The following is a 12,393-nucleotide window of genomic DNA, read 5'->3' on the forward strand; positions in this document are numbered from 1 at the left end:
TCCTTCAAATCCAAATTCAATCTGCATTTATTCTGCTGTTTCCCAAAAGACTCCAGAGGCAGAATCTGGATGGGAAGAGAGGGACATGATGTATTTTGTGGGGTGAGTTGTGTTGCCAAGGGAGCTCATTGGTGTTGCCTTAGCACCAAGTATTAATAGACTGGAGAAGGCCATGGCTGTTATTTTGGTGTGATTACTTCTAATTAATAGCACAGCAGGAGAGTTCAAAAACAAAAAAAAAGGAAAAAATGAAAATTTAAAAAGCCAAGCTACTAAAATGTTGTCAGGTGTGTGAAGAAGACAGGAAAGCTGCTTGCACTACGTGTGAGAGCTGAAAATGCTGTTAGGGAGGTTGTCCTTTTCCTGTCCCCCTGGGCAGTTGTCACCATTGTCACTCATCCCCTGCTGCTGTGGGAGTGTGTGTGACTGGGGTGAGATGCTGTCTGCTCACAACGCAGAAATGGAAGAAAAGGCAGCAGAGGAGGAAGCAGAAGGGCAGGGCCGGACGGTGCAGGCAGAGGAAGTGCCTGGTGTTTGGGCCAGAGGGGACCTGCAAGATGCTCCTTAATCTGTGGTGGCTTCTCCAGCTCTTCCCACCACCCAAGAGAAGCTCTGGAGCCACCCAGACAGCAGAATTCTGTTGTGACTTTCTGAACGTGTCATCACTTAGAAGGCAAGCAAGAAAAAATACCCGTGGAGAACGAGGTGTTTCCCGAGTGTAAACCTCTTCTGTCCCACGGGACCAGTGTTGAGAGATCGTTCATATTAGAAAAGCCAGCTGTTCTGCACAATTTAGTCGACTTCTACCTATTTTTGTCAGATAAAAAGAAGTCGAAAGAACAGTCTCAAAGAGTCTGTCAGTCTGTGTCGTGACCCTGCAGCAGCCCGGCTCGGTGCTGAGGTGTGCGCGGAGGTGTCACCGCTGTCCTGCGCTGTCCCCAGCCGCGATCCCAGCCGGCCCATGGCCCGGGGCTGCTCGGGGGCTGTCTCAGCGGCATTTCCCGGGCGGCCACGCTGACCCCGGCTGTCCCCTCCCAGCTACGCCATCGCGGACAACTCGTACCGCTCGCTGCGCACCGAGAGGAGGGACCAGTGCATCCTCATCTCCGGCGAGAGCGGCGCCGGCAAAACCGAGGCCACCAAGAAGATCCTGCAGTACTACGCTGTCACCTGCCCCGCCAGCCAGCAGGTCGAGACCGTCAAGGACCGGCTGCTGCAGTCCAACCCCGTGCTGGAGGTACCTCCCACCCGCGGAACCCTGGCCCTGGGAACGCTCCCGAGTCCCCCCGGGGACGCTGGGGACAGCGGGACCCCCACGGGGCAGCGACACGGCGTGTCCTGGGAATGCCGTGTGGCACATCACCGGGGAATCCTGCTCTGATTCCCGGCCAAAGCTCCTGGCCCTTCCCAGCCCGCCGGGAGCAGCTGTGGCGTGGATGGGGTGGATGGGGCTGGGGCAGAGGGGATCTGGCGTGGGAAGAGCTCTGGGTCCCTGCAGGACTCTGCACGGGGGCACGTCCCAGTGGGCAGCTCAGACAGGCTGAGTTCGTTTTCTGGTGCTGTGGTGTCCTCTAGTGTCCAGCCCCGGCTGTGTGCTGTGCCCTGAGATGTCCCTGTGCCCTGTACCCATGTGCCCTGAGATGTCCCTCTGCCCTGAGACATCCCTGTGTCCATGTGTCCCTGTGTCCCTGCATCTCTGTGCCCTATATCCCTGTTTCCCTTTGCCCTGAGAGATCCCTGTATCCCTGTGCCCTGAGATGTCCCTATGTCCTATATCCCTGTGCCCTGTATTCCTGTTTCCCTGTGCCCTGAAATGTCCCTGTGCCCTGAGACATCCCTGTGTCCATGTGTCCCTGTATCTCTGTGCCCTGTGCCCTGAGATGTCCCTGTGTCCCGTGTCCCAGGAAAGGTGAGCTCCCAGCAGCAGGAGTCCTGCAGTCCCTCTGGCAGTGAGCTGTGACAAATGGCTGTGGGGACAGGGGAGGTTTGGGAAAGGCTGTCAGACGTGACATATGTTGTCAGCAGTGGACTGGCATTAAAATCAGCTTGCAGGGGGATGGAAGTGTTTTCAGAGGATGTTCCATCTGCACTGCTTGCACGGGGTGTAAAGATCAGCCTTAGAATTCAGGGAGAAATCTGTTTCCTTCTGGGTTTCCAGGAAGGAAAATCCTGGGCTGTAAATAAATAATTAGCAGCTTCACCCAAGTGTTTATAAATAATCTGACTTGGTACTCATTTAATTTTCTCTGATCATTTTCATTTCAGGCCTTTGGAAATGCAAAAACCCTTCGGAATGACAACTCCAGTCGGTTTGGGAAGTACATGGACGTGCAGTTTGATTACAGGGTAACTTGGAACCTGCTTTATATTTCAGGACTGGTCCCAGTTACAGGAGCTCTCTTGTGTTGTTGGGTGTGTGTAGTGAGTGCTTGCATTTCCTTGGTGACAGCATAAGCAGAGCCTGTGGTAGCAAAGTTTGGGTCCAGAGGGTTTTATGGCACTCACTCTCCTTTCATTCCTCCCTTATTTCTCTTTATAAGGGGACGCTGAGACCAAACCCTTTTATTTCTGGGGTATTTTATTTCTAGTGCTCTGTGGCAGTGGATACTCCCCAGGTAAATCCACATAAACCAGCTGAGAGATCTGAAGGTAATTCCTGTCCTGGGTAATTTTGCGCTGAGTTTGTGCCCACTCCGACCCCAACAGCCCCACACCAGCAAGGTGGGGACAGTGCAGGGGCTGAGGAGCCCAGGTCTCCAGGCTTTAGGTCTCCTTTATTCCCTCCACACTCAGTTTGGTGCTTTCCCTCTTTGGTGAATTCCTAGAAGGAATTTTAGCACTCAAATCACCACCGTGCTGAAATAGAGCTTGTGGCACAGAATGACAGATCATTTTCTGTGGTTTTGTGGGCTTTCGCTTCAGATCTTGTCTTTGAACAGACAATGAAGAAGCAGAAACATTTTCCTCTGTGTTGATGAACTCTTTCCATGTCCTGGTTTGGTTTAGGGGGCTCCTGTCGGGGGCCACATCTTGAACTACCTCCTGGAGAAATCCCGAGTTGTGCACCAGAACCACGGGGAGAGGAACTTCCACATCTTCTACCAGCTGCTGGAGGGAGGGGAGGAGGACCTGCTGAGGAGGCTGGGCCTTGAGAAGAACCCACAGCAGTATCACTATTTAGTAAAGGTAAACATTAACTGTAATTCTTAAATATTGTATTACAGGGTTGGGATATCTCCAATTGACTTTGGAATTTCCTTCCCTCACTTCAGAAGTAACTCTGAGGTGACTGCTGTAAAAAGAAACACAATGCATTGAGCATGGATAATGAATCTTTGATGATTATTTACTTATTTATATCAAGCTGTGTCTTTTTAGGGTCACTGTGCAAGGGTCAGTTCCATAAATGACAAAAATGAGTGGAAGATCATGAGGAGAGCCCTGTCTGTTATCGGCTTCAATGACGCTGAGGTGGAGGTGAGGTTTAGCAGCACAGATTTTCCTACTTTTAAGGATTTTTTTCTGCTTTGATTTCAGATTTCTGATTGAAATCAGTGAATCAAAACAGAGTGAATGTATTCCCCACAAAAAAATCCTGACAAATCTACAAAATGCTCTCCTAAAAAGTGAATTAACACAAAATCTTGCTGTGTGCTCATTCCATCACCCTGATCTCGGGCTGTTGCTCCCATGGCAGGATTTGCTGAGCATTGTGGCCAGTGTCCTGCACCTGGGGAATGTCCAGTTTGCTGCTGATGAGCAGGGGAATGCTCAGGTCACTACAGAGAATCAGATTAAATACCTGGCCAGGGTGAGTATCACCAGTGAGGGAGACATTACAGGAAGGGTGAACTGTAGAGCATTCCTTACTTTGAGCTGAATATCATCATACAGTTTTAGACTGTGGTTTATAAGTTTTTATAAATTTAATTTCACCTAAATAGAATGCAAATATTATCATCAAACCCATTTAATGGACAATTTCTCTACTGAGCACCTGACCTACCCCTGCCTTGAGGTTTCCACCTTGGGGCAATGAGGTAGGAATAGACTCTGGGGAAGATTTTTAAGAAAGAACCCCCTTTGTGCCTTTGCTTGGTCACTTCCTTCCAGCCAATTCATTTGTTAGCTCATATCCCTGCCAGCCAGGAGGGAAGGGAGGGATTGGTGCTGCAGAGTTGTTCAGTGTGAGTGGGAAATAAAGGGTTGTTTCACTGGGCTGGGATTTCAGGAAAGCAGAACGTACAGCTCCATAAATGAATTGAATATCCTTTGTGCAGCTGCTGGCAGTGGATGGCTCTGTTCTTCGGGATGCACTGATCCACAAGAAGATCATAGCAAAAGGGGAGGAGGTAAGAGCAGGCCCTGGGGATTCGGGAGGCACAGGGGATCCAGGAATCAGCTCTGCCAGCAGCACCCCATCACCCTCAGGAGGCTGCCACTGCAGGGGTGACTGGTGACTGTTCAGCCACGAGCAGGGTGCTTTTGAGTGGCTGCTTAGTGATGATGAGGCAGGAAAAGGGGATCCCTTGCTTCGGGGGCTGCTGAGTGGTTTTCTCTGCTCCTGCCTGCAGCTGGTGAGTCCCCTGAACCTGGAGCAGGCCGCCTACGCCAGGGACGCGCTCGCCAAGGCCGTCTACGGCCGCACCTTCTCCTGGCTGGTCAACAAGGTCAACAAATCCCTGGCTTACAAGGCAAGTGAACCCTCTGCTTGTTGAGATCCAGCCAAACGTGACAGCTATTTCCAGATCTTTCAGCCTCAAAGCAAGTTCCATGCTTTTAGTCATTTCTAAATTAATTTGTTTTCGAAATCGTGCAGTAAATTCTGGGATCTGATGATGGAGATCCAGGCATGGATCACAGCTGTGAGCAAATACCTACATTTGTTTTCTGCTCTGTTGCAGGAAGAGAAGTTTCCAGGCTGGAGAAGTACAACAGTTCTAGGATTGCTGGACATCTATGGGTTTGAGGTTTTCCAGCACAACAGGTTCGTTTTGATAAATCCTGAGTTATTATTCAGTTTATGGTGTTTTCTATCCCTTGTGAAACAAGGCTTTATTCCATTTCTTAGTAAAGGGAGGTGGCAGTTAAATGTCAGGACATCAGGTGACAAACTGCTAATCACAGGGCTTCTAACACTTAAGACATCCAGCTAATAATTAGCATTTACAGCTATTAATGGTGCTGGTATTTTAAATAAACTGTTGCTTTTTGGGTGTATTCATGCCTTACCTTGAGCTGTGCCTTTGTCCAGCTCTCCAGCCCAGGGGTGGCTGTTGTGGCATCTTCCCATGGTGGTGACAAACCAGGGGATGGCAGAGTCTGGGACCTCCCTGGCAGGTAGCACTGAACCAAGACTCTCAAATTTGCAGTGTTAGTGGGCCTTTATTCAAGGTTTTTGTGTTCCTCCATGTTCCATCCTTCATGTCCATTTTCCCCTCCCTCTGGAACTCTTGGAGTTTCCCTAAATAATAAATTTACTAAATGCATGCAGTCAGTAAATAAACACTTCACAAAAATCTGTTTCTCTTGATTCGCTGTATCCCCGCTGCTCCCTCTGTTTGTACCTCCTCCTGTACAAACAGTGATTATTTTTCTGCTTTTTCTTTGCAGCTTTGAGCAGTTTTGTATCAATTATTGCAATGAAAAGTTGCAGCAGCTGTTCATAGAGCTGACCCTGAAGTCAGAGCAGGAGGAGTACGAGTCCGAGGGCATCGCGGTAAGAGCCCAGATCCCCCCTCCCTCTCCTTGCAGAGATCCTGCCGTGATCTCCAAACCAAGGAATTAAAGAACTTTAATTTTCCCTTCTTTTGGAAACCCTGGTAACTGTGTGAGACAGCTGGAAGTGAGTAATGCCATCCCAAGCTTTTACCCTGATTTTAATAAAGGCAGTGTTAGGAAAACAAATGTGACGAGTGAAAAAGCTTTGACAGAAAGATTGTTCAAATCAGGTGCTCTCTGAAATGTTCTGAAATTTACATTTCTTTTCCAGTCTAGAGTTGTTTTCACCTAAGTGTGATTTCTTGTCTTTGCAGTGGGAACCAGTTCAGTATTTCAATAACAAAATAATTTGTGATTTGGTGGAAGAGAAATTCAAAGGCATCATTTCTATTTTGGTGAGTTGAAAACATTTTTGAATGAAAAATTTCAGGCGGTGTAGTGGAAAACAAGGGAGAAAACATGGGAAAAAATCAGTTTATGTTGGAAGTGTTTGAGTAGGTGGGAAGAGCAATAATACACCGAATAGTGGCACCATTAAAAGTCATTGCATCACTTCCATGGGCTCTGGAGAAAGCAGCTCCCAGTCCAGGCAGTCTGGAAGGAGGGAAATGTTTTCCTTTTCAGCTCAAGAATTCTTCATTTATTGAGCTACAAGTTGTTTATCTGTGGAAAGGCCAAACTGGAGGAGAGTTTCAGTGAGGCAGAGCCCAGAAATCCCTGGAATTTGTGTGTTTGTAGGATGAGGAGTGTCTGAGACCTGGGGATGCCACAGACACGACATTCTTGGAGAAACTGGAGGAGACTGTGAAGAACCACCCTCATTTTCTCACGTGAGTGTTCCCTCAGCTGAGGGATTCCAGTGTGTGAGTAACATCCTCACCATGCTGGGTCCTGCACAAAAGACGATAATTTTCTTTTACAGAGAGATTTGATTGATATTTAAGATAATATAAAATAGGCTGTCAACACACAGTGCCTGACTGAGCTTCAGAATGCAATAGGGCAAGAAAACTCTTGTTACTGGCTCACCTCTCCCCTTGCAGATTGTTTACTTCAATGTTGGAGCTCCCAATGTCTGTTTATTCTGAATCTTCTGTTTTTGTTCTGAATGCTCAGTTTAGGATGCCTACATCTTACGTGCACACAGAACCACTCTGCAAGGAGCACTGAAATTCCCCTTTTCATTAAATATAAATACATTTAATGACACTTCTATGACGTGCTGGTTGATAACTTCATTTACCTGAAAATCCCCAAGTCCAGTTTGCATTCCTTGCTCGCTGCTGCACAGTCCTGCTCCAGGACTGAATGTCCTGGAGCTTTTTGAAGTGAATCCTGCAGGATTTTGTTTCTCCTGAAGGTTTTTGCTCCCTCCCCAGGCACAAACTCGCTGACCAAAAGACGCGCAAGTCGCTGGGGCGGGAGGAGTTCCGGCTCTCGCACTACGCTGGGGATGTCACCTACAGTGTTGCAGGTAACACACAAAAACCAAAACTCTGGGCCTTAAATACATCCCCATATCACTTGATCAACCAGATTAATTTCAAATCTCAAATCCCTGCCTTGAAGTTGCACTGAAACAGCCTGAGTGGTTTGTTTTTCTTCCAGGTTTTCTAGATAAAAACAACGACCTTCTCTTCCGGAACCTGAAGGAGGTGAGTGTGGAGAGAGGAGTTCCCAGGACAGAATGAGGAGTTGGGTTTCAAATGAGGTGGCACCTGAGGGAAAGGATTCTTCTAGACTCCACCTGGAGGCTGTGTGTCCACAGAGCTGCGCTCTGAAAGGACTGATTGAGATCCCAGTGTTCATTTTGTTATTTTAAATAGCTTTCTCCTCAGGTTTCTCTGGTAGTTCTCTGTACTTCATCTCTGAAAACATCTCTCTCTCTGCAGACCATGTGCAACTCAGAGAACCCCATCATAAACCAGTGCTTCGATAGGACAGAGCTGACAGACAAAAAGAGACCTGAAACGGTGAGAACTCGAGAGCTGGAGGGGGCTGTGGCTGTTCCCTCTTTCTGAAACATGAACTCTCTGACAACATCTGAGAGCAATCCCCTGACATTGTGTTCTGCTGGTTTGTAGCCAGCTCCAAGTCATCCCTTCATGTGCAGTTTTCTTTTTTTTTTTTTCTCCTAGGCAGCAACTCAGTTCAAAAACAGCCTCTCCAAACTCATGGAAATCCTGATGTCCAAAGAGCCCTCCTACATTCGCTGCATGAAACCCAACGATGCCAAACAGGCTGGTATGGCCCTGGGACAGAGGCAGAGCACTGCATCCCACTCAGGGAGGCACAGAAAGGAGCCAAATGAAGATTTTGGGCTCATTTTGGGGCTGTGCCTGAGCTTCTGTAGGGAGGGGGTGGCAGTGCCAGCAGCCAGGAATGGCAGTGGCAGCACTGCTCTTGGATAGGGAAGGTGGTGGTTATAGTAAAGAATTATTGACCTGTGTAAATTCATTCTAATGACCTTTTCTCCCTCAGTTTTGGTTCCTCTATGCATAAAGCATCTCAAAGGAAAACTCCATTTTTGGAGCTAAATATAAATAATTAAAAAGGGATGGGAGGGGGGAAGGCAGGAGACACAAAATTGTGTGGGACTTGTGCTGTGAGGATTCATCAGAGGTTAAAGATGATCCTGTGAGATACAACCAGAGCTGAACATTCCCCTTCTCTAGAACAAGGCCCAGCTGAGCCCTGACTGTGTTTGTCCCTTTCCATGCCCTGCCAAGACCGATTTGATGAAGTCCTGATCCGACACCAGGTGAAGTACCTGGGGCTGATGGAGAACCTCCGCGTGCGCAGAGCCGGCTTCGCCTACCGCAGAAAATACGAGATGTTCCTGCAGAGGTGAAGCTGCTTGGGAATTCTGTCCTCTGCTGCTCCCTCCCCCTGAGCTTCGTCCCATTGCTGTTGAGGCTGGGAGCTGTTTTGAGCAGCACAGGGGCAGCTTTAGCACCTAGAGGGGTGGGAAGCTTAGGCTCCCTCCCTTCCAATGACCCCTCTCCCTCCTTGGATTGCACTCCTCTGCCTAAGATTTCCTCTCCTGCCAATTCCCAGGTACAAATCCCTGTGTCCAGAGACGTGGCCCACGTGGGATGGGCGGCCCTACGATGGGGTGGCTGTGCTGGTGAAGCACCTTGGCTACAAACCAGAAGAATACAAAATGGGACGGTCAGTTCTGTGTTCTCAATTTGAGGTTATGAATCACTGCATGTCCCTGTTGTCCCTTTGAAATGAAGCTTCTCTAGATAATGGGGGAGGGAAAGATCACAGAGCCCAAAGGGGATGCCAAAAGCAAGTTTGCTCCAGCATGCAAAATGTAATTCTGCATTTCTGTTTCCAGAACAAAGATTTTTATCCGCTTTCCCAAGACCTTGTTTGCCACAGAAGATGCTCTGGAAGTGAGGAAACAGAGTCTGGGTGAGGCACTCACACTTGCAGTGGATTTCTATTTTAAAAAGCTGAGTCTTTTTCTGCCCAATTGTGCTTGGTCACAGTTGCAAATTGCTGCTTTTCTTGCAATTCCAGCCACAAAAATGCAGGCGACGTGGAGAGGTTTCTACCGCCGGAAGAAATTCCTGACCATGAAACGCTCAGGTATGAGAGACACAGAAGGAGGGAGAGATGCTCCCCCAGCAGCTCCCACAGCAATTCCATCCTTTTACTGACATTTATCCCATGTATCATACTATAAAAAACTCCTATTCTTGCCCCCTTGCCCTACTGAAAGCTGGTTATTTGCAGAGCGGGTTTTCCTGAGCATTTTTGGTGCCGGTTTTGTGTGTGTCATTTTGGGGATGAAGGAGCTCCCTTAATGCAAAATCTTTGTGTTATTTTCAGCCATTACCATCCAGTCCTGGTGGAGGGGAACCCTGGGACGCCGAAAAGCTGCCAAGAGGAAATGGGCAGTGGAGACAATCAGGAGGTGAGTGAAGAGCAGCCCAAGCCCTCAAACATCACATTCCTTAACAATGAGATGATAAAAAGAAACCTTCTTGTCACTACAGAGTTTTTTAAAAACAAATTACAGCTATTAAATAAAGCCCAGGAAATAGAACCTTTAAATACCACTAATTTGGATGACTTTTTAAATTTCCTAACAGTATTTTCCACTCCCACAGGTTCATTAAAGGCTTCATTTACCGGAACCACCCGCGGTGCCCTGAGAACGAGTATTTCCTGGATCACATCCGATTCTCCTTCCTGATGAACCTCAAGAGGAACTTACCAAAAAATGTCTTGGACAAATCCTGGCCAACTCCTCCCCCATCACTCTGTGAGGTGGGAATGAGCCCTGGGATGTGGGAGGGGAATCCAGGCGAGAGGATTGCAGCTTTTTGGAGTGTGGTGCTGTTGCAACACCATTTCCTCCTGGGCTTCTCATCCATTTCTGAAATTTCCTTCCATTTTCTCTTAACAAATTCAGTTCCCTCTGCTGCAGTTACTATCCTGCATCTGCTCAAATTGGTTTATCTGCTCAAAGCAAAATAGTGCAGAAAATCCCAGTTACCTTATCCAAAGAATTGTTTGGATTGAAGGTACAGCTGGAAGGAAGGAAGGGCACAGCAGTGCAGAGAGGAGGGACCCTGGTGTTTATTCCCCATTCTGAGGCAGCTGGAGAAGTCCCAGGGCAAACCCTCATAGAGAAAGGCAAAAAACCAACTACTTATTACTTAATTCTTGGTCAGGAAACAGCTTTTTAAGCCAGCAGTGCATTTTCTGCAGTTGCTGCTGCTCTGTGGGGTTTGTCCCTGGTTCTGGGTTGTTTGGTGTTTGTCCCTGTGGGTTTGTCAGTGGTTCTGGGCTGTTGGGTGTTTGTCCCTGTGGGTGTGTCCCTGTGGGGTTTGTCCCTGTTTCTGGGCTGTTGGGTGTTTGTCCCTGTGGGGTTTGTCCCTGTTTCTGGGCTGTTGGGTGTTTGTCCCTGTGGGTTTGTCCCTGGTTCTGGCCTGTTGGATGTGTCCCTGTGGGTTTCTGAGTGGTTCTGGCTGTTGGGTGTTTGTCCCTGTGGGTTTGCCCCTGGTTCTGGGCTGTTGGGTGTTTGTCCCTGTGGGTGTGTCCCTGTGGGGTTTGTCCCTGTTTCTGGGCTGTTGGGTGTTTGTCCCTGTGGGGTTTGTCCCTGTTTCTGGGCTGTTGGGTGTTTGTCCCTGTGGGTTTGTCCCTGGTTCTGGCCTGTTGGATGTGTCCCTGTGGGTTTCTGAGTGGTTCTGGCTGTTGGGTGTTTGTCCCTGTGGGTTTGCCCCTGGTTCTGGGCTGTTGGGTGTTTGTCCCTGTGGGTGTGTCCCTGTGGGGTTTGTCCCTGTTTCTGGGCTGTTGGGTGTTTGTCCCTGTGGGTTTGTCCCTGTTTCTGGGCTGTTGGGTGTTTGTCCCTGTGGGGTTTGTCCCTGGTTCTGGGCTGTTGGGTGTTTGTCCCTGTGGGTTTGTCCCTGGTTCTGGCCTGTTGGATGTGTCCCTGTGGGTTTGTCCCTGGTTCTGGGCTGTTTGGTTTCTGTCCCTGTGGGTTTGTCCCTGGTTCTGAGCTGTCCCCTGTGCCGTGCTCCCCGCAGGCGTCGCAGCTCCTGCGCAGGCTCTGCATGCAGAACATGGTCTGGACCTACTGCAAGAGGATCAGCCCCGAGTGGAAGCAGCAGGTACAGGGCACCTGTGCAGGGCCTCCCTGACACTGCCAAGGGCAGAACTCAGGGGAATGCAGGGGGGAGCAGCGGGAGGGGAGGGCCAGGCCCTGCCCTGGGCCTCAGGGCAGCAGCGGGAGCTGCAGGGCTGTGAATCGCTGCTTTCTGGGGTGCCACAGGAACAGTGACACTGATTTGGGTTTAGGTTAGACACAAAACACTAAAAGCCTGGAATGTGCACAGAAGAGAGCCCATTCTATGCATATTTCAATAGATACTACTTAAACAGGCTGTGCAGCCAAGCCCCCACATAATTTCTCTATTGAAAAACCCTGCTACTCTGCCCATGGAAGCTAAAAATATAAGCAGCTGCATTATTCTGCCTGTACCATGTAAAGTAGAGAGTAAGAACCCTGCAGACACAAACCCAGTCATTTTCCAAACAGAGAAGTTACAGGAACCATTTCAGCTGCTCTATTGTAGCTAAAAAGAGTAAAAATGATACTGAGATTGGATTCCTCTCGTGGAAAGGTAGGGGGAGGGAGTTTTTGTATTAAAAAAAAAGCTCAGTAGAGACCGAAGAGGACATGTTGGCTGTAACTGCCATGAAGGTTTTTCACTGCACCATCTCTCACCTTCCACAGTGCATGGACACCTGGAATGAGAGGCTGGGGCTGAGCCTGGATTAGGGCCAGGGGATTAACTCAGCTCAGCAGCTGCTTTCCCCCAGCAAAGCAGACTCGCTGCTAAGGAGCCTCTTTTATCCCCATTTTTCTCTGTAAATCATCCCAGGTGCCTTGTCCTGTGTCACAGCCTTGGCCCCCAGTGCAGCAGTGGGGATTTCCCACTTTCCCAGTCCCTGGTTTGTTCTTGGAGCAAAGGAGCCCAGGGCTCAGGTCACTGACAGGGGCTGGAGCTCTGCCACCTCCAGGGACTGAAAGTTTAGGGTGACTCCTCATCCAAACAGGAACTAAATTATGACTGCTAATAAAACCACAAAGGGAACATCTCTTCTAACACAGACGAATCTTTTTAATGAGGAGAAAATTTTATACTAAATAAG

At 48.8% G+C, this 12,393-nt stretch overlaps 1 protein-coding gene across 5 annotated transcripts in view; it reads left to right on the top strand.

The window, feature by feature from the left end:
* The window catches only part of MYO1C (myosin IC), a 53,720-nt gene that overhangs the window by 37,368 nt on the left and 3,959 nt on the right, over nt 1-12,393 (top strand). For all 5 annotated transcript variants that reach the window (XM_038157690.1, XM_038157694.1, XM_038157689.1 and 2 more), the window contains exons 4-25: nt 1,039-1,237; nt 2,266-2,346; nt 3,007-3,186; nt 3,379-3,477; nt 3,698-3,811; nt 4,281-4,352; nt 4,575-4,694; nt 4,905-4,987; nt 5,614-5,719; nt 6,036-6,116; nt 6,460-6,551; nt 7,101-7,195; nt 7,330-7,376; nt 7,614-7,694; nt 7,860-7,965; nt 8,451-8,568; nt 8,779-8,892; nt 9,065-9,141; nt 9,250-9,318; nt 9,562-9,646; nt 9,843-10,002; nt 11,265-11,348. In XM_038157690.1, coding sequence (XP_038013618.1) covers nt 1,039-1,237; nt 2,266-2,346; nt 3,007-3,186; nt 3,379-3,477; nt 3,698-3,811; nt 4,281-4,352; nt 4,575-4,694; nt 4,905-4,987; nt 5,614-5,719; nt 6,036-6,116; nt 6,460-6,551; nt 7,101-7,195; nt 7,330-7,376; nt 7,614-7,694; nt 7,860-7,965; nt 8,451-8,568; nt 8,779-8,892; nt 9,065-9,141; nt 9,250-9,318; nt 9,562-9,646; nt 9,843-10,002; nt 11,265-11,348 — 2,263 coding nt within the window. The remainder of the gene's footprint in view (nt 1-1,038; nt 1,238-2,265; nt 2,347-3,006; nt 3,187-3,378; nt 3,478-3,697; nt 3,812-4,280; nt 4,353-4,574; nt 4,695-4,904; nt 4,988-5,613; nt 5,720-6,035; nt 6,117-6,459; nt 6,552-7,100; nt 7,196-7,329; nt 7,377-7,613; nt 7,695-7,859; nt 7,966-8,450; nt 8,569-8,778; nt 8,893-9,064; nt 9,142-9,249; nt 9,319-9,561; nt 9,647-9,842; nt 10,003-11,264; nt 11,349-12,393) is intronic.

The sequence above is a fragment of the Motacilla alba genome, chromosome 19 (assembly GCF_015832195.1).
Source record: "Motacilla alba alba isolate MOTALB_02 chromosome 19, Motacilla_alba_V1.0_pri, whole genome shotgun sequence".
NCBI classification, from domain to species: domain Eukaryota; kingdom Metazoa; phylum Chordata; class Aves; order Passeriformes; family Motacillidae; genus Motacilla; species Motacilla alba.